At 50.5% G+C, this 21,040-nt stretch overlaps 1 protein-coding gene across 3 annotated transcripts in view; it reads left to right on the top strand.

Moving 5' to 3' along the window:
- ASB13 (ankyrin repeat and SOCS box containing 13) overlaps window positions 1-21,040 on the top strand; it is a 30,482-nt gene continuing 9,442 nt past the window's right edge. The window contains exons 1-4 of one of the 3 annotated variants that reach the window (XM_055092375.2): window positions 1-3,259; window positions 16,668-16,855; window positions 18,352-18,502; window positions 20,628-20,762. In XM_055092375.2, coding sequence (XP_054948350.1) covers window positions 2,497-3,259; window positions 16,668-16,855; window positions 18,352-18,502; window positions 20,628-20,762 — 1,237 coding nt within the window. In that variant the 5' untranslated portion in view covers window positions 1-2,496. Of the gene's footprint in view, window positions 3,260-3,396; window positions 3,658-16,667; window positions 16,856-18,351; window positions 18,503-20,627; window positions 20,763-21,040 lie in introns of those variants that run through there. The other 2 variants (XM_034929878.3, XM_034929879.3) reach the window with 2 other exon arrangements.

Genomic DNA, 21,040 nt, shown 5'->3' with positions numbered 1-21,040 from the left:
GTGGCCATATAAGATTTCTGGTCCCTGGCCTGGTCTTTGAGCTGGAGAAAACCCTAAACTGATGACTTTGTTTTCCTTAAATCCAATCAGATCAGGATTTCTTGTGCCAGACAAGATGGTGTCAGCCCATTACAGTCTCTGTCTGCCACTGCTACAAGTAAAAACCAGACAAGCTACCAAAAACAACTTCCTAAGGGCTTTTTTTTTTTTTTAATTTTTTTTAGAGACGGGGGTCTCACTTTGTTGTCCAGGCTGGTCTCAAACTCCTGGGTTTAAGCGATTTTCACAAGTAGCTGGGATTACAGGTGTGTGCCACTGCACCCAGCAACTTCCTAAGGACTCTGAAAAGTTAACAATGGCAGGAAGATTGGAGAGAGGAACCAAAACTTGAAGAACCCTATATATTTTTCAATACTCTTATATTTAGGAAAAGAATCAGTCAATATAAATTGTAAATGAAATGCTTCTTCACAGCCTTTGGAGGATGGGTTATACCAGTGATTGCCAAACTTGCAGCAATGGTTAAAAAAAAAAATTATAGGGCTGCCTCCCCTGTCTCTCCCTGGAGCCCAGAATCTCCAGGAGAAACCCAGAAATATATGTGTTTAACAAAACCTTGATTTCTCGAGTTAGTAAGTTTAGGAAAAATGGCTTATCCAAGCAAATAGAATTGGATTTCCTACAAATTTAGTCCTCACCCAAGCTATTTATTTTGGAGGCAAAAGAAGAGTATCTTATGACCTAGAAGACTCTAAAAATGTGGTATGAAGACTGTCTTTATTAGAAAAACCAGGGGTTAACACATCTTATTTAACAATGTGTGGGGGGTCCCTAACTACACCACTTTCCAAATAGCGGTCTATCAGATTTTAAAGTTATGCTCTTATAAAATGACATTTACTTCCAACATGGTGAAACCCCATCTTTACTAAAAATATTTTAAAAACCAGCTGGGTGTGGTGGTGGGCGCCTGTAATCCCAGCTACTCTGGAGGCTGAGGCCAGAGAATTGCTTGAATCCAGTAGACGGAGGTTGCAGTGAGACAACACGGTGCCACTGCGCTCTAGCCTCGGGGACGGAGTGAGACTCCATCTCAAAAAACAACGACAACAAAAAACCACATGTGGTAGTTAGTTTAAAAATCACAGACCTGAGGCTAGGTAATCAGCAAATATTTGCTAAATGAGTAATAGAAACTTTATCAATATCATAGAGGTTCTTACAATAGATTCAAAAGGTAATTGGAACCAACATGCAATAAAAAGAGATTAACACAAAAATAGATAAGTGGATTACTATTTAATGAATATTTTTGGAAAAACTCTATTTCAGTTTAGAAAAGAATGAACTGAGCTCCTATATTTTCATTCTATACATTGCAGTGAATTCCAGATGGGACTCAAAGACTTAGCAACAACAACAGAACAGAAGAGAATAATATATATTTTCTGGCTCTTGCTGGGGAAATACATTCTAAATATTGAAGAAAAAGGAAATACTTTCAGGGAATGCATTTCTGAATATATATGTAAACTTTGCAAAGCTTTTTCTGTAATGAAATCTTTTAATATTTTGGTCAAGCAATAGAATGGAGGAAAAACAAATAATAAGCAAATACTTGCTTATTAATATGTTTAGGAAACACTTGGATAACACACATACACATATGAATATATACACACACACATATATATATATGTTCTACATGATCATACTAAAATTTAGATGACACTTCGTCCAGGAAGAAATATTGAAGAAAATGCAATCGTACAAACACGACATTGCCACAGGGGAAAACATAACATCCATGGTAAATATAATGATACAAAAATCTGTTACATTTAGTAAAAAGTGCAGAAAACCGGCAAGAAAAATGCAGGAGCCTGATTTTGGTAGAAAGTGGCAAAAAGGCTCTAAATGCTCCGTGCAAATGGCTTGAAATCCCATTCCCAGGCCTGGGTCTCCACATTTCCAGGGGCTCTGCTTTCCAAAAGATATGGTTCAATGTCCCCTAGGTATAGTGCCTTCGGTCTGGACTGAAGATGGAGACCTGGGTCATCCCAGAAGCTTTGTAGTATGAGAGATCAAACTGGCTGCTCTGCCAGGCCTCACCTATTTCCAGACTGGATGATTCCTGATACTTTTACTTTTGAGCCCAAACTAACTTCTGCTTGGAGGTTCAGTACAGGTCAGGTGAGTGACGAATCTCCTGACAGGGCTACAGTGAACTTTCACAAGGTTAAACCTTCTAAACTTGGGAAGCTGCTTTGCAAAAACAAATACATAAAATAAAAATCCCTTACTCAATTGTTGACTGGGTATTATTCGGGAAACAGGAAACAGGTTTTTCATTTCTGCTAGGTTGTGCCCCAGCTTCCATTTGCTAAGTGGCTTAGGGGAACATTGGATTAAAAACCACCCGTAAAGAAAAGGCATTAAGAAATTGATTTGAACGATTTGAAATTATTATCTTGAAAGATCAAAGAAACAGTGATTATGAACACCGGCTCTGGTGGGAAGCGGTTCTTGAAAGTTAAGGCATGGGGGAACTCGAGTACTCTGGAGCATCATCAGCATCTGTACAATGCAAGTGAACTCTGGAAGCTAGACGCATGCTTTGCACGTGGACACAGACACATGCGTGCACAGGACACGTTTGCAATACATACATGTTTACACATGGACACATGTTTTGCACACGCTTGCACAGGACACGCTTGCTCAGGACACATGCACAGGATGCATGTTTTGTACAGGACACATGTTTTGCACATGGAAACACATATCCATGCTTTGCAAAGGGACACAGGGAAGCATGCTTACAATGGATACATGTTTACACACGGACGCATATTTTGCACAGGACATATGCACAGGATGCATGTTTTGCACACGGACACACACGTTTACATAGGACAAGTGCACAGGACACGTTTTGCACCGGAGGTATTCTGTGCACGGGACGCACGGTTTGCAGATGTAAGCACACACACTCCTCAGCGCGACGGGCGAAGCGGGGTGGCAGCGACAGCGGAGTCCGGACCCAGGGACAGCGCCTCCGGGAACCTCGCCAAGGCGGCGGGAACTACAACTCCCGGCTCGGTCGCCTCGGGACGACGCGCGCGGCCCAGCGCAGACGGGCCCCGCCCAGCGGCCCCGCGCGGCCCGGCCCAGGTCCCGGCGCCCAGAGTCAACGCGCGGCCGCCGGTGAGCCGCATGGAGCCCCGGGCGGCGGACGGCTGCTTCCTGGGCGACGTGGGTACGTGCGGGCGCCGCGGAGGCTGGGCGAGGCAGCCGCGCCGGCTCCTGGGGCCGGCCGCGTTTCCGATGGCCTGCGCCGGGGAGGTGGTGGCGCGCCCCGCGCTGGCTCCGTGGGCGGGGGCGTTTGGCGGGGTGGGCCGTGGTAAGAGCAGGGTCCCAGTGGTGCCGCGCATCCCAGACGGGCTCTCATGTCTGGTGCCTTGTCCCAGGCCAGCGCACTGCGGGGTTGCAGTCCGTGCGGCTCGCCAGGTGTGGGGTTTCGCAACCGCAAACCCACCGAGCGCCGCGCGCCCTGGGGAAGGTGCGGGACGCGTGCGGGCCGTTGCCCAGTGGCGAGGGAGAGCCTGGGAAACGCCCACGGTGCTCCCTCTCGGGGAAGCCAGGCGCGAGCCCACGGTAAGAGCTAAACCCCCCTCCACTGGCGCGGGTGAGGCCGTGGCGCAGTGTCCGAGCATCCTGCAGAGGCGTCCGCGTGACCCCGACTCCGCTCCAGTGAAGGTGGCCTTGGGGCACCGCGGCACACTCCGAAAAGTGCGATCCCAGTTCGCAGCCTACTTTACCAAAATCCGAGCAGCCCAAGAATGAAATGGATTTGAGGGAAGGACACCCTTTGGGGAAGCAAATTTTTTTGCTGCCTATGAAGCAATAATATGGTCACTGAAATGAACGACGGAAGCACTATGAAAGCCTAAAAAGAAAAAAAAAATCTAAAGCATATTCATCCTGGTAAAAACAGTAGTGCACGTAAGAGGGAAAAGTCTTAAGGGTAAATTTAGCTGAAGAGGAAGTTGCAGTCATAGCAAGGCAAAGATATTTTAATTGACTTTGCAAAATAACCACCTTTGACATGATCAAAGGTATCTAATAAGCATGTGTTTTTACTTGGCATTCCAGTCCAGGAAAGCACAAGACTTTGACCCTGACACTGTGATCTGCATTTGATTAGCTTAATTGAGTAAGCAGTGAATAGCTAACGGCGGAAGCTTATTTAAACACATATTTTAATATTTCTGTTCACGGCATCACTTCTGAGCATGTCTTCTGCATCGTTTGTTATGGAATGCATCTGTAGAAGAAAGGCACATTTTAAACTAATGAATCCGCAACTTTTGAGGTTCACTGGTATTTTTGACATTGTCATTTTTTATTTAATATATTTCTCCCCAAATAAGTTCTGCTGATGTTTTTTATTCCCAGTGTAATGAATAAGCTGAATGTGTTGGATCCAAAACAATACTGCCATTCCAGCAGCACCAGAGGCGAACCGTAGGAGCTTTAGACAGTTTTAACATTCTGACCTCAAATTCTAGATGTGTGGTGTACCCCGACCAAAACATTCAGGTTTTGGGCTGTTGCGCAGTCTCTCATGCCTGTAATGCCAGCACTTTGGGAGGCCGAGGCAGGTGGATCACTTGAAGTCAGGAGTTCGAGACCAGCCTGGCCAACATGGCGAAACCCCGTCTCTACTAAAAATACAAAAATTAGCCGAGCACTGTGGCGGGTGCCTGTAGTTCCAGCTACTTGGGAGACTGAGGCAGGAGAATCACTCGAACCTGGAAGGCAGAGGTTGCAGTAAGCCGAGATTGGGCCATTGCACTCCAGCCTGGGTGACAAGAGCAAAACTCTGTCTCAAAATAAATAAATAAAAATACAAAAATTAGCTAAGCATAGTGGCGGGCGCCTGTAATCTCAGCTACTCGGGAGGCTGAGGCAGGAGAATCACTTGAACCTGGGAGGCAGAGGTTGTAGTGAGCCGAGATCATGCCATTGCACTCCAGCCTGGGCGACAGAGTGAGACTCCGTCTCAAAAATAAATAAAATAAATAAATACAGAAATAAAGAAATTCTGCATTCCCTATGGACGTCCTTCTGCAGGAGATGAACTTCTAACCTACTGGCTGCTTCCCCACTCCCCCGTACGTTCCCCCCAGGGTCCTCCAGTAGAATTGTTTTTGTTTAAATCAGATTTCAGTGTTGACATTATTGTGACTATGTGAATATTGCAGCTGAGCCACTTGCTATGTGGGGACTATGTTTCTCTTTTTGTGTAACGTCTTGCTTTTCTTGGACATGGCGGGTGTTCTTTTTGTTTACCTGTGGGTTCGGTGTTCTCCATGCCTAATCCCTAATTTATCCCCAGACAGTCTTCTTAGGCCCCTCAGGTAAGCAATGAGTCCTGTGTTCTCTCTCTCCTGGTTCGGTGTTTGGAGACGTGTCCCCTGCAGCCTTGGGTCTTCCAGCTCTGCCTGCTGCTGCTCTGGGAAGCCGGGGTGGGGGTGGGGCAGGGGGTGTCTTCCTGTTGTTTATGGGGATTTGCGCATCCCTTTGCGTTCAGTGCCCTCCCAGGGGTAGTTCAGATTCCCTGCTCTTTGCTGGTCCCAACCCCGGGTGCCAAGCCCGCCTTCTGTATCCTGGTTAGCCACTACACCAGCCTGCTCTCCAGCTCCCCCGATGGTCTGGAAATCACTCCCCAGCCTGTTTGTTTTCTACTTGTTTATATGGATTTATGTCTCCCCATCCAGGTACTCTCAGTTGAGTGAGATCTTTGCGGAGGGGCAGAGAAGATCCTCCGTGTTTAATCAGAAACACAGCTCTATCGCTCTTGATTTCAGTGTCAGGGCGGGGAGAGGGAGAGTCCACTAGGGTAGCAGTCCAGGGCATTTCTAAAGGGTAGAGAGTTACTTGGAGTGGGCGGCTATTTTATCCTAAAACAGGAATTCAAAGAGGGCCTGTTGACACACCAGAAAAGCCAATTTAGGGCCAATGGAAGTATCAGAGGAAATTAGCAAGTTACAAAGGCTTAGGAAGCATGTTTATGGGCAAAACAGTACCTCTATCCTCCTCCTCGACACGGCAGCCCTGGGAGACATTGCCTGCTGTCCTAAGGAAACTGAGGCTTAGGTGATTTAGGGTGAAAAGCGTGCCTCAGGTCCTTTAACTGAGACAGGGAGGATGCAGGATCAGAGCTCAGGGGTCCTGAGTCAGGGCCTGAGCTCCCACAGTGCCTCGAGGGTGGGATTGGGGGACCCTCCCCATGCTCCCTGGGCCATAGCCTTTTGGGGTGGACCAGGGGCAGGGGAGGAGTCGGGGTAGCAGATAATTGGGTGAGTGATGAGGGAGTCAGGGGAGGAGACATTGAAGGATAATGCAGTGAATCCAGTGTGGTTTTAGCGTCCTGCAGGTGGAAGGAAATGCCTGTTATTCACCAAGCTCTCCTGACACCTTCGGTCCTTTCTCCCAGTTCCTTTACTCCTTAGCCCACCTATTTTCACCTCTTTTCTCCTTGTCTTCTGCTTTCATTTATTCTTTCCCTTTCTTTTCTCCACTCTTACTGAGTTTTGACCATTTTGTCCCTCTAAGAAGGCAAATACTGGCATTTTTGCTTCATTGAACACATCTTAAAATCAGTCTGCTGTTTGACCTCAAGTTTACCGACAAACTATATTTTGGGGATTCATAATGAAAACATTTAAAAATACATGGTTGAAAAATATCACTGTAGCAACAAAACACTGAGCCCAGACTTGTAAGTGGGAGTTTCTACATAGAAAAATAAAGATCAATATTTTTTTTCCTGGGGTTTCAAGGACACTAAAACTGAAATTTGAGCTGCGCTATTAAAATTTGGTGATAGTGGTTAAGTGCCATGTGTTAGGCACCCTCTTTGTGCTGGGGTTGTCACGTAGACTGTCTTTAGTTGTCACCATGAGATCCTTCATTTATCTTTTCCTCTGTGGTCTCTTTGTCTTTGTGGATTTAGCCCCCACTTTTATTCCCTTACCATCACTTGTGTGTGGTTTGGACAGCAGGCAGAGATGAATGGATGCTACATTTGGCTTTTTCTGGGAGTGTTAATCATCCAGGATCTCTTCTCTTCTCTTCTCTTCTCTTCTCTTCTCTTCTCTTCTCTTCTCTTCTCTTCTCTTCTCTTCTCCCCTCCCCTCCCCTCCCCTCCCCTCCCCTCCCCTTCTCGACAGAGTCTCAGTCTGTCGCCCAGGCTGGAGTGCAGTGGCAGGATCTCAGCTCACTGCAATCTCCACTGCTTGGTTCAAGCGATTCTCCTGTCTCAGCCTCCTGAGTAGCTGGGATTATTACTGGGATTACAGGTGCATGCCACCACACCCAGCTAATTTTGGTATTTTTAGTAGAGATGGGGTTTCGCCATGTTGGCCAGGCTGATCTCGAACTCCTGACCTCAGGTGATCCGCCTGCCTCAGCCTCCCGAAGTGCTGGGATTACAGGCGTGAGCCACTGCGCCCAGCCCATCGTCCAGCATTTCTAAGGCCTTTTCAGTTCTGACAGTCAGCGTGTGTTCATGAATCCTTAGCTTTCTGGGACCCTGGGGGGCTATGTCACTCAGGACTCTTGACTTTTCCCTGAGAGCTGAGGATGAGCCCATTGAGAGCAGCATCAGAAAACCCTCCCTGGGGGCTTCCAGTGCCTGCCTTGGTTCTTCCAGGGTGGGTTCCCCAAGTGTGTGCTCGCCCGCCCCAGCCTGGCTTTATGGGTGGGTCAGGGTGGAGGGCCCACCCTCACCATTTCAAGAATGCTTACTGGGGTTTTGCAGGGAGGGCTTCTTACAGAGGCTGCTGGTTGTTTTTGACGCAGAAATGACATTTCTGCAGCCAGGACCCCAGACTCCCCTTGGTAATTTACTCGGAACAAAATTTCTGACTCCAGCAACATTTAAGAGTGCATTCTGGGCTGGGCCCGGGGCTCATGCCTGTAATCCCAGCACTTAGGGAGGCCAAGGCGGGAGGATCACTTGAACCCAGGAGTTTGAGACCAGCCTGGGCAACATGGTGAAACCCTGTCTCTACAGAAAATACAAAAATTATCCAGTGTGGTGGTGGTGCATGGGCCTGTAGTCCCAGCTACTTGGGAGGCTGAGGTGGGAGGATCACTTGAACCTAGGAGGTTGAGGCTGCAGTGAGCCCTGATCACACCACTGCACTTCAGCTTGGGTGACAGCGAGACCCTGTTTCAAAAATAAATAAATAAACAATAAGAAAACAAAATAGGAAAAAAGGTGCATCTTGGGTATTTGACCTGGATTCAAAGCCAGCATGCTACTGGATCAGCTTTGTCTGGAAGGTGTCCCTGGTGGCATTTGAGAATGCTCTTTGTTGGAGTGGGCCCTGACCCTGGAGAGGCCCCAGGCTCGGCGGGGCGGGGTTGGGGGCAAGTGGCTCTGCTGCTTTTATGGTTGCAGTCCCTGTGAGGGTCAAGTGAGGCCCGCCAGTGTGGGTGCAGGCAGGGCAGTGTGGAGGATGGGCTCTGGAGGTGCCCAGCTCTGCAGTGTGCAGGGGCCAGCAGGCCAGCTGCCTCCTAGACACAGAGGGGGTGGCCGGGCCTGGGCACAGAGCTGCCACTTGGGCCCAACGAGTGGGGTGGCTCTGGGATGACTGAGGAGATACTGGCAAACCAGCTGCCTAGGGGGAAAATAAAGAAAAAGAAACAAAAATAAAAGTCTGCTTTGCTGCTTTCCCTGGTCTAAATGCTCACATCCTGGCTGCTTTCAAGCTGCTGGTGGTCTCCGGCCAGCAGAACCTGGCTGTGCAGCAGCCAGCTAGCGAGATGGCCCGGCACACTGCTGGCTGGCTTGCAAGGCAGGGAGCGATGGAGGGGCTCTGGTCTCAGAGGGCCCGGGAACTAGCAGAAAAATTGGGCAGAGACTCAATCAGTCACCCGACTTAGGTAAGGATCGAGTTACTGGAGCTGGAATGCAAGATTGGGGGGCTTGCTGTGGAACAAAGATGAGATGGTAGAACCCGCACCTGCCCTCCCCACAGGACTGGTAGGGTCGTAATGACAGCAATGATCCTGGAGCCATGGCAGTGCCTGTTACTCACAGCATTTACAGGTGGCCAGGCACGATTTTCTTCAGTCTTCACAGCACCCATCTGAGGAGAGAGGAGGCCAAGGTTTGGAGAGGGTAAGCTGTGAGACGAGCTTTGAACTCACGAGCAGGGTGGTTCCTGCAGCTTGCCCCTGTAGAGTCTGCTCCCTGAGGGTAGGCTGACCCTGAGCCACTTGACCTGTTCAGCCAGGGCTTCCTAATCTCAAAGGACAGGTCAGTCCTGGGGCAGGGCACAGCCTCAGATGGGAGGGTGTCGGGGCCCCAGCAAAGGGGCAAGAGAGGGGAAGAGGAGCTGGGGTCCAGAAAGGTCCACACCTGGCACACGGTCCTAGTCAGTAAGGTCGTATCGTGGGTGGAAGAGTGGAGAGAATGTTCTGAAGCATGTGTCATTCCTTCTCAAGGTGACGTCTGCCGTAGTCTGCAGTAGATACATAGATGACATCTGTGAAACTCTAGTTTTCAGGGCAAAGGCTTTTGCTTGGCTATTCATGAGCTTGGGCCTGCAGGCGGCAGGTAAACAGGAGGAGCCGTAGTGTGTAACACTGTGACCCTGACCTGAAGCAGAGGAGGAAGTGGGTAGAATCCAGCCATCAGGACTGGGTCATGAGTCACCAGGGCTGCAGCCTTGGCTCTTGTTGCAACACAAGTTCTTCATTTAATGGATGCACAAGCCCCCGCCTGGCCAGAGTGTGCGAGCATCATGTTAGGTCTCAGGCCACTGTCCTGGGCTGGAAAGTGGAGCAGGGGACAGAACCTAGCGGCAGGGGTCCAAGTTCAGTCTGGCAGGGGAAGATGCGTCTAGGGAGTGCTTATTCATTCAGATACCTGCACTAGAAGCCTGTGTGGGGAGGCTGGCTAGCTGTGGTACTATTCCCAAGGTAACAGGGGACGACCTTAGGGAAGGCCCAGGGAAGGAAGAATGCTGGTCAGCTGGTGGTGCGGCAATAGTGTGGAGATGGCGTGGGGGGGGTGGGCTGCATGCTCGGGAGGCTTCCTGAAGGAGCAGGGGTCCCCTCAGTCGAGGAATTTCAGCCAGAAGCGAGGTGGGGAATGGGGCTGAGAAGGGCTTTCCAGGCAGGGGAAGGAACAGCATACACAAAGCATGGGACTTGCAGCCACTGGACTCTGTGTGAGTCGGTGGAGTTTGGTGTCACCGGACACGGCTGTGTGCATGACGGGGAGCCTGGGGACAGGGCCTGTGACTGCATGGTGGTGGGCCTTGTACCTTGCCTGGATTCCACCCTGGAGGAGGGAGCCCTTGTGAGCAGGCCCTGTCAGACTGGCTTGTCAATCATCTGCATTAGGGAGGGGGCAACCTATTATGTGGCAGCGGTGGGTGGGATTTAGGGGCAGAACGTGAGTCCGGGAGGGAACTCGCCAGCACGGCATGGAGTCTCGGGTTTTCAAGGCGGTGCTCCGCCAAGGGAGAGGGTGCAGGGATTGGGGAGGGGGGCGTCTTGCCACCACAGGGAGCCTGGCACAGGGGCTGGAAGCAGCCTGCAGTCCATCCTGGCCAGTCCATTCACTAACAGACAGCATTTCCTGTGCTCACTCCTCATCCATTTAAGGTCCGTGACCATAAGCTGTCCTTCCCGATTCTTTTCACCTGGGACACTGACCCTGCCATTGCAGGGCTGAGTCACATTGCTCTGTGGTGGTGGGTGCTGGGGGCTGATCTTTATGAAGAGAGTGGGTCTCTTCGCCCCCTGGAAGGGCCATCGGTGGTTTGGGGGTGTCAGGAAAGGTGACGAGGTGCACCCCAGGCACCTGCTGTCCTCTGGCCTTCTATCCCTCCCTTCCCCACTGTAAATCTCCTGTGAGGACAGCCTGCGGGTGACAGTCCCCCCATGCTCTAGGTCCTCCAGCTTCTGGTTACTTAAAATTTTTTTTTTCTATTTTTAATTGTAGTAGAGAGCACAGAACACAAAAGTTACCACCTTAGCCATTTCAAGTGTCCACTTCAGTAGGGTTGAGTACATTTACATTTTTGTGTAACAGATCTCTAGAACTTTTTCATCCTGTAAAACTGAAATTCTGTCCCCATGAAACACTAACTCCCCATTTCTCCTCCCCCCAGCCCCTGGCAACTACCTTTCTACTTTCCATCTCCATGAATTTGACTACTCGAGGGACCTCACATAAGTGGAATCATACAGTATTTGGCTTTTCAGAAATGGCTTATTTGGTTTTTTTTTTTTTTTTTTTTTCAGACAAAGTCACCCAGGCCATAGTGCAATGGCACGATTTCGGCTCACTGCAACCTCCACCTCCTGGGTTCAAGTGATTCTCCTGCCTCAGCCTCCATAGTGGCTGGGATTACAGGCATGGGCCACCATGCCCGGCTAATATTTGTAATTTTAGTAGAGATGGGGTTTCACCATATTGCCTGCCTCGGCCTCCCAAAGTGCTGGGATTAGAGTTTTGAGCCACTGCACCTGGCCAGAAATAGCGTATTTATTTATTTATTTTTGAGACAGAGTCTCTCTCTGTCACCCAGGCTGGATTGCAGTGGTGCGATCTCAGTTCACTGCAACCTCTGTCTCCTGGGTTCATGCGATTCTTGTGCCTCAGCCTCTGAGTAGCTGGCACTACTGAAGCACCATGGATTACAGCCACCATGCCTGGCTAATTTTTATATTCTTAGTAGAGACAGGGTTTCCCCATGTTGGCCATGCTGGTCTCGAACTCCTAACCTCAAGTGATCTGCCCGCCTCGGCCTCCCAAAGTGCTGGGATTACAGGTGTGAGCCAGCGTGCCTGGCCTAGAAATGGCTTGTTTGACTCAGCGTAATGTCCTCAAGGTTCATCCATGTTGTAGCATGGGACAGGATTTCCTTCATTCCCAACGCTGAATAATATTCCACTGGACACTTGGATTGTTGAGAATAAGGCTGCTATGAATGTGGGTGTACAAATGAATCTCTCCTCAAGACCCTGCTTTCAGTTCTTCTGGAGATATGCCCAGCAGTGGAGTTGCTGGATCATATGATATCCTATGTTTCATTTTTTAGGAACTGCCATACAGTCTTCCACAGTGGCTGGACCATTTTATATTCCCATCATCAGTGCACAAGAGTACCACTTTCTCCACATTCTCGCCAACACGTATTTGGTTTTTTTTTTATAATCCTAACAGGTGTGAGGTAGTATCTTATTGTGGTTTTGATTTGCATTTCTTTAATGATTAGTGACATTGAATACCTTTTTTTTTTATGTTTGTGGCCATGTGCAGCCTGTTTAGAGAAATGTCTGTTCAACTCGTTTGCCCATTTTTAAACCTGGTTATTTGTTTTTTTTGTTTTTGAGTTGCAGGAGTTCTTTATATATTCTGGACTAACCCCTTTCCAGATATATGACTTGCAAATATTTTCTCCCATTCTGTGGGTTGCCATTTCACTCTGATTGTGCCCTTTGATGCACGGAAGTTTCTTTTTTCTTTTTTTCTTATCACGTCTGCTGCTAATTTTTGCCCTGAATTGCTGCGGTATGACTGCAGCAGCTGATGTGATTCACTAGAAATAAGATGCATTTCCTTTGTAGACTGGTGATACAGAGAAATAAAATTAGATTTTCTTTTAAAAATTTTATGTCTAGTTGTAACTGAACCCAGATTTGGCTGCTTACTGCTCAAAAGCCAAACAAGAGAGACAAGAGTTGGTGGCAGGTTTATTTGGAGAGCCAGCAAACCAGGAAGATGGTAGATAAGTGTCTAAAGTGCCGTCTAAGTCAGTACAGGTTTCGGGTTCTTAATTATGTTAAGGGCAGTGGGAAAAAGAGGCTGTTGGGATCAAGAGGTAACCAAGGACCAGTGACATCTGGGCACGAGCGAAGGTCCTAGGAGGTTGGGAACATCTTTGTCCTTGATCAGGTCGCAGTGCTCCTATAAATCTTTAACAAAACATAGCTAGTTGTTTACATGCTTTCCTTTTAATCCCAGAGTTAATTTCAAAGCTACACGTTTGCTCTTTTTGCATATTATCTCAATGCTCTAAAATTATCCTAGCCTCTGTGTAAGAATGGATATAGGCCCCTCAAACAAAAATGTTAGTTCTTTTGCTGTTTCACTGCTACAGACTTTTTTTTTTTTCTTGAGACGGAGTCTTGCTCGGTTGCCCAGGCTGGAATGCAATGGTGCGATCTCGGCTCACTGCAACCTCCGCCTCCTGGGTTCAAGCGATTCTGCTGCCTCCGCCTCCCGAGTAGCTGGGATTACAGGCACGTGCCACCACGCCCGGCTAATTTTTTGTATTTTTAGTAGAGATGGGGTTTCACCATGTTGGCCAGGCTGGTCTCAAACTCCTGACCTCGTGATCCACCCGCCTTGGCCTCCCAAAGTGCTGGGATTACAGGCATAAACCACCTTGCCCAGTCAGACTTTATAATTGGTTTTAGTAACTCCTTCCATTCATTTACTCATCCACTCACTCACTGAGCAACCACGTGGATACCAGCATCTTCGTGGACAGTGCCAGTTTCTGGGGTACAGAGGTGAATAAGCGGTGCCTGAGATAGACCCGGCTGCAGCTCTGCAGCCTCTGTGACTTTCCCTGGCCATCCCTGGGCACCGGGGCTCTTAATTCTGAGTCCCCGTCACCAGACATGATCGCAGTTGTCATGTTGTGAATTATCTGCACATTTATTCCCTGGTCCCTGACTGTGAGCTGCCTATTGCTGCATCTTAGTCATCTTTGCGTGTGGCAGCGGAAGACGCTAAATCCACCTGGACGTCTTGTGAATGGAGGCACGTCGGGAACGCGCCTTCCCGGCTCAGGTGGCCTCCTGAGATGCACTTTCTTTTTTTGCTGCAAGACCTAGGCCTTACCCTGCCTTCCTCTTCTTTTTCAAGTGGCAGCCTCTCCTTCTACCCTTAGGATTTTGCTCCCTGCGGATTGATTTTAAAGTGACACTAAGCCACTTCTCACTAACCTCAGGAGGGCAGTGGGTTACTGTTCATTACTACTGGTGGGGCTGAGGGCCACCTGGAGACGGTGAGTAGAAAGTTCCACAAGCTTGACTTTTACATTTTGTGGGGATCGAATCTTCCTTTGTGGTTCAGTTCTCCCTAGTCCCCACTTCCACTGACATAGGGTCACCCGGGCTCTTTGGCTGTGGACAAGACAGATAGCTACAATTGGAGGCAAAAATACTACAAACAGACAGTGTTTATTGAGCACTGATTCGGTGCCAGGCCCCACCCTTTAAGTGCATCTACCTATTTCAATTCACTGAATGTTCATAGTCCACCTATGAAGAGAAACTATTGTTATCACAACTTACAGGTAAAGAAACTGACACTCAGGGAAGTTGTGTTTTGGGTAAGCTGATAAAAGGCTGAGCTGAGTTTCCACCAAGCAGTTCTGAGCAGTTGTGGCTCCAGGGAACTCTTAACCCTGTACTCAGTGCCCAAGGCAGAGGTGGGGGAAGGTGGCAATGTGGGGATCTCTAAAAGCAGAGTCATCAACACTAACTGTTGAGGCTACCCACCTGCAGAGGAAATTCGATGCAGACACTTTTTTTTTTTTTTTTTTAAGACAGAGTTTCACTCTTGTTGCCCAGGCTATGGTGCAGTGGCGTGATCTGGGCTCACTGCAACCTCCGCTTCCCGGGTTCAAGTGATTCTCCTGCCTCAGCCTCCCAAGTGGCGGGGATTACAGGCATGCACCACCACATCCAGGTAATTTAAAAAAATATTTTTAGTAGAGACGGGGTTTCACCATGTTGGCCAGGCTGGTTTCGAACTCCTGACCTCAAGTGATCCGCCCGCCTCAGCCTCTCAAAGCGGTGAGATTACAGGCATGAGCCACCGCACCTAGCCCAGATGCACTGTGTAAAAGTAAGATCTGGGGAAGATCCAGGTGATAGGAAGGTTTTTCAGGGACATGTCAGAATAGTAAGAGGAAACTGCTGATTGAGAAGAGGTGTGATGTGATCTTGTCTGCTTGAAGATGGAGAGTTGACAATAAGGATATGTCATCAGCTTTCATCCAGCACTGTTGTCATTTGTGACATTTTAAAGTGTCTGGAAGACTCCTCCGTGTCTGAGATGGGTGCTGAGAAAACAGGTGCGTGGTTTCTGCATCTGGGGAGTTTATGGTCTGTACCAGTTAGCGAGCTTTTGTCTGCACCTGGTTTAGACAATAAAGAAACGTGACTAAGCCCGGCCATTGGCTTGGCTCCAGGCACCTGATGGTCCTTGACTCGTCCTCCAGGTTCCAGTCCTTTCCCGGCTTTGCCATTCCTGTAGGTCCTGTCTTCAGGCAGGTAGCCAGATGGCTCAGCAGGTCCAAGTTCACATCCAGGCAGTATCCAGGGAAGGAAGGGAGACAGCCTTCCCCTGGAGCTCCTTCTTGGGAGTGAGCAGAGTGTGGAAGCTTGGAGGCCTCTTCGCAGACTCTCCCTCACCTCTGCTTAGGTAGAGTTATGTTGGATGCTGTATGGGAAATAAGATCCCTATGATTGACCGAGACAAAAAAAAAAAAAAAAAAAGAAAACCCAGTTAACATCATCCTTAAAGGTGAATGACTAAATGCTCTCCCCCGAGACTAGAAACAAGACAAGGATGTTGGCTGTCACCCCTTTTGTTCCACATTGCACTGCAAGTCCTAGCCAGAGCGATTCAAGGAAAAGAAATAAAAGGGCTGGGCGTGGTGGCTCACACCTGTAATCCCAGCACTTTGAGAGGCTGAGGCGGGTGGATCACCTGAGGTCAGGAGTTCGAGACCATCCTGGCCAGTATGGTGAAACCCCATCTCTACTGAAAATAGAAAAATTAGTTGGGTGTGATGGTGTGTGCCTGTAATCCCAGCTACTTGGGAGGCTGAGGCAGGAGAATCGCTTGAACCCGGGAGGCGGAGGTTGCAGTGAGCTGAGATCACACCATTGCACTCCAGCCTGGGTGACAGAGCGAGACTCCGTCTCATAAATAAATAAATAAATAAATGGCATCCACATTAGAAAGGAAGAAGTTAAACCATCTTTGTTTGCAGATGACATGACCTTGTATATAGACAAGCCTGAGGAAGCCACTAAAGTGGAATAATTAAAACATGGATTCTCAAGGCACTCGAGTGCAGGAGACACTGTAAATGCAGGGGTCTGAGCGTGTGTGCGTGAGCATTGTGGGAAGTGTTTCCCAGAGAAGTTGTTTTAGCTGGGCCCACCTGGAGGATGTAAACGTTTCACCAGGAAATTGCAGAGTGGACAATTGGCAGGGGGGCAAAGGTGGGCGTGTCAGCAGAGAAGGATGTGCAACTGCAGGGGAGTGGTGAGCACCTGTGCCTGCAGAATATGCAGGGGCAGGGGTGGGAGGTGGACTGTGGAGGTGAGCGGGGTCCACAGGACGGAGCCCCTTGTAGGCCTTGCCCAGGAGCTTGGACTCCAGCTGTCAGGCAGTGGGGGTGGCTCAGGGATCTTTGTAGAAGTGCTGGGACAATTGCATGATCACGGATGGTGCCTTGGTGGCATCAGGGACCCTGGAGTCTTACGTGTGCTCATTTGTCCTGGACGGAAGTGGCAGGGTCTTAGCCTGAGGTCCCCTTCCTTTCCAGGTTTCTGGGTGGAGCGGACCCCTGTGCATGAGGCAGCCCAGCGGGGTGAGAGCCTGCAGCTGCAACAGCTGATCGAGAGCGGCGCCTGCGTGAACCAGGTCACCGTGGACTCCATCACGCCCCTGCACGCAGCCAGTCTGCAGGGCCAGGCACGGTGCGTGCAGCTGCTGCTGGCGGCTGGGGCCCAGGTGAGTGGCCCTTCAGGGCAGACCCCCAGACTGGCTGCAGCTGCCAGAATGGAGGAGGTTGACTCAGGAGAACTTGGGAAAGAGGGGAGGATGGGGGCTGCACTGTGTCCACTGCACACAGGTACCAGGAAGCCCATGGCTGAGAAATGCTCGTGGACCTGGCTGTTAGGAGGTCACGGTGGTGGAAGAAAGGGCAGGCTGAGCAAATTGATGGTGGGAGTGCCAGCCCTCTGGTGGGCAGGAGCCAGCAGGCTGGCCGCAGCCTAGACACAGGCTCTCTCAGGGGCAGCCAGGCCTGGGTGCAGAGCTGCTGCTTGGGCCCAAAGAGCAGGGTTCCGGCTTTAGGATAACTCAGTGGGATGCTGGCCAGCCAGCTCTCTGAAAAAAGGAACAAAAACAAAACTGTGTTGCTGCTTTCCCTGGTGTAAATGTTCCCACCCTGGCTAGTATTAAGCCACCGGGGGTTTCTGGTCAGCAGAATTCCTGGCACATTGGCAGCCAGCTCTCCCGAGCTGGCAAACACTGGCCCTGAACACCCCTGGCCAATGTATAAGGGACACAGGGACCGGACCTGGTCTCAGAGTTCAAGGGGTGAGGAAGAAGGGAAGACGGTGTACTGTTTACTCTTCCCAAAAGCTTGGAATGGAACCCATTTCAGTGTGTACCCGAATAGAATTTGAATTTGGACAAATGCTAAATAAAATTTGCCAATTTGGGGAGTTGCCTTTTTCCTGGCCTCTGACTTTCTCACTAGGGGAGGCGTGGTAAGCTGTCTCAGGCATTCCTTCCATTGAGGTTAGAGTTTTGTGTGTGTGTGTGTGTGTGTGTGCGTGTGTGTGGTTTTTTTTTTTTTTTTTGAGACAAGGTCTTTCTCTGTCGCCTAGGCTGGAATGCAGTGGCATGATCATAGCTCACTGCAACCTCATCCTCCTTGACTCAAGTGATCCTTCCACTTCAGCCTCCTGGGTAGCTGGGACTATAGGTGCATGCCACCAAACCCAGCTAATTTTTGTATTTTTTTGTAGAGACAGGGTTTCGCCATGTTGCCCAGGCTGGTCTCGAACTCCTGAGCTCAAGTGACCCTCCCTCCTCGCCTTCCAAAGTGCTGGGGTTACAGGTGTGAGCCACTGTGCCCAGCTGAGGTTAGAGTTTTTAAAACTCATTTTTAAAGCCTGCCTTTCCCAGCTTGCAGCCTAGGGTTCCCCTGTCCTGCTCTGTGCTTACTAGGTGTTTGGGGTGGGGGTGGCGAGGGGGCTGCTGAGCTTATCCTGCCCTGAGAGAAAAGAATCCTGAACGAGATGACTTCTCTACTCAGGAGGCCGTCGGTGCTCCCCAGCCACGTGCTATCTCTTTCAGTGTCCTTGCCTAGCACATAATAGCAAAGCAAACCAGTGATTCTAAGAAGCATCTTAGCAAAGATGAACCTGCAGCAGGATGGGAAAGCGGGTTGCGTGGCATTTCTCTGCCCTTTGACACTTGTTTCTTCCTCCCATGAGGTGGATGCTCGCAACATCGACGGCAGCACCCCACTCTGCGATGCCTGCGCCTCGGGCAGCATCGAGTGTGTGAAGCTCTTGCTGTCCTACGGGGCCAAGGTCAACCCTCCCCTGTACACAGCATCCCCCCTGCACGAGGCCTGCATGAGCGGTGAGTTGGCAGACGGCTGGGCTGGCCCAGCTGGGCTCTGGAAGTTTCCTCCTTTCTGGGATTAAAGGGACTTAGGGAAGGAAGCAGAGTAGACAGAATTGGGAGCCCTTGGCTGGTGAAGGAGAGTTCTGAGTCTGTTTCTGGCTCTTGGTGGCTCAGCTGCAGAGATTCTAAGGTTTCCCTTCTTGAGGTCTTCGTCCAGGGCTGGGGTGGGTGACTCTAGGGGTAGGATTCTGTGTCCAAGCCAGGGTTCCTCGGGCCTCTCCACGTTAGCAGCAGGGCCTGGGGGACTCTGCAGAGGCTCACCTGGGCTTTGCTATAGTTTGCTCTGCAGGCCCCTGATTGAGATGGGAGACGACAGAGAAACGTGTCCCAACAGCCTGGGCCGGGAGGCTGTGCGTGGTGCTCTCAAAACAGTGCTGGTCCTGCAGGCTCAGGGAGCAGGTGGGACTTCACCTGCCCCCCAAGAACAGGCAGACTGCAGATGCTGGGAAGATAAAAGGGCACCCCGAGCATGGGGAACATTCCTTGTCCTATCTTACTGCATCAGAAGCTCCCAGTGGAGCAGAGAGGACTGGAATTTAGGGTGAGACCAGCTGGTGGGAAGATGTTTAAATGACAGACTAAGGAGTTTAGATTCTACTCTTTGGAGCAGAGGTTGCAAACTGTGGCTTATATCTTGACCGGCCAGCATGGCCTTTGTCTTCGGATGCACATCTGGGGTGCAGGGTATGGGGTATGTGCCCTTCCACGGTGCTGGCAGGGCCATGGCTGCATGTGATTCACCCCCGATTCCTGCTCGTAGGTCTTTCCATGTCTGCAGGCCATGGGACAGCTCCAGGGAGCTCTTGAAGGTTTCTGAGCAGATGTCGAGGGTCAGGAAAACAGAATTTGGGGAAGGTTCATTTAGTGGCCCTCCATGTGCAGATAGACGGAGGTGCAGTGGTGGCTGGGGTCTCCTGGAAGCAGAGGGATGAGTTGGGGACCATTGCTGGGATCAAGGTGCCCAGTGCTCAGAGTAGGCTGGTGGAGTGGGATGGGTTCATTTAGGAGGGTTGGGGAAGGAATCCATAGGATTTCATATGAAGGGGAGGCTCAAGAGGTCAGAAATGAGTCAGGTTTGAGTCAGGAGCAAGGACCCCAGGAAAGGGAGAGGGCTCTAGAGTGGGAGACACTGGCCGGTGGCCAGCACATGGCTCTGGGGCTGGGGCTGGGTGTGAGGCTGGTGGGGAAAATCAGGGAGCTGCCAACAGTGAAGAGGTAATTGAGTGAACGGAAAGGTTGGAGCCTAGACGGAATGTGCAGGGGCGGGAGGATGGGGGGCCTGGAACCCCGCTCCAAATCCGCATTACAGACCCAGGAAGAGGAGCCATTTAAGAGGCAGGAGAGGCCGGGCACTGTGGCTCGTGCCCTTGGTAATCCCAGCACTTTGGGAGGCTGAGGTGGGCGGATCACCTGAGGTCAGGAGTTTGAGACCAGCCTGGCCAACATGGTGAAACCCTGTCTCTACTAAAAATACAAAAAAATTAGTCGGGCGTGGTGGTGCACGCCTGTAATTCCAGCTATTTGGGAGGCTGAGGTGGGAGAATCGCTTTAACCCGGGAGATGGCGGTTGTAGTGAGCTGAGATCGCACCACTGCATTCCATCCTGGGCAACAGAATGAGACTTTGTCTAAAAAAAAAAAGAGGCAGGAGAGGCGGCTGCCGTGGTGCACAGGAGGATGACCTGCGTAAGAAAGTCTGGGGGGTTTCCTGGGAGGCTGGGCTTAGTGCTGACAGCTGCAGGTAGACACAGGGCAGGGGGGCAGCGGGGGAGTTTTCCCTGACCCATTCGAGGTGGTGCCCCATGTCTTCTGTTCTCACAGCAAGAAGCCGGCCAGGCCCGTTTCTCCCACTGCCTTGAGCCCTCCCGTCCTCAGCGGGGCGCAGAGCCCCACTGGCTTCCTGTCCTGGCTTCCCGAGGGCTGTGCAGGTCATGAACTCCTCCCTAGGTTGGGACGCAGGCCTGCCTGGCTTCCCTGCCCTGCACCAGGGATGGAGGCTGCTGCAGCTGCCGCGTCTGTGTGCTTGTTGTCTCCGGTGTCCGTATTCAAGGACATTCCCCCCCTTTTCCATTTATCTTAAGGGAGTTCCGAATGTGTGAGGCTTCTTATTGACGTCGGGGCCAATCTGGAAGCGCACGATTGCCATTTTGGGACCCCTCTGCACGTTGCCTGTGCCCGGGAGCATCTGGACTGTGTCAAAGTGCTGCTCAATGCAGGTGAGTGGGTGTTTGCTTGCGCGGGTGTTTACCTGAGTGGGTGTTTACCTGAGTGGGTGTTTGCCCGCGTGGGTGTTTACCCCAGTGGGTGTTTGCCTGAGTGGGTGTTTGCCCGCGTGGGTGTTTACCTGTGTGGGTGTTTACCCCCGTGGGCGTTTGCCTGCGTGGGTGTTTACCCGAGGGGGTGTTTGCCTGAGTGGGTGTTTGCCTGCGTGGGTGTTTGCCTGAGTGGGTGTTTACCTGAGTGGGTGTTTGCCCGCGTGGGTGTTTAACTGAGT

Source organism: Pan paniscus, chromosome 8 (assembly GCF_029289425.2).
Source record: "Pan paniscus chromosome 8, NHGRI_mPanPan1-v2.0_pri, whole genome shotgun sequence".
In the NCBI taxonomy this organism is placed as follows: Eukaryota; Metazoa; Chordata; class Mammalia; order Primates; family Hominidae; genus Pan; species Pan paniscus.
Note: the sequence above shows the minus strand (reverse complement) of the source record. Positions and strands in the feature narration are given on the sequence as shown.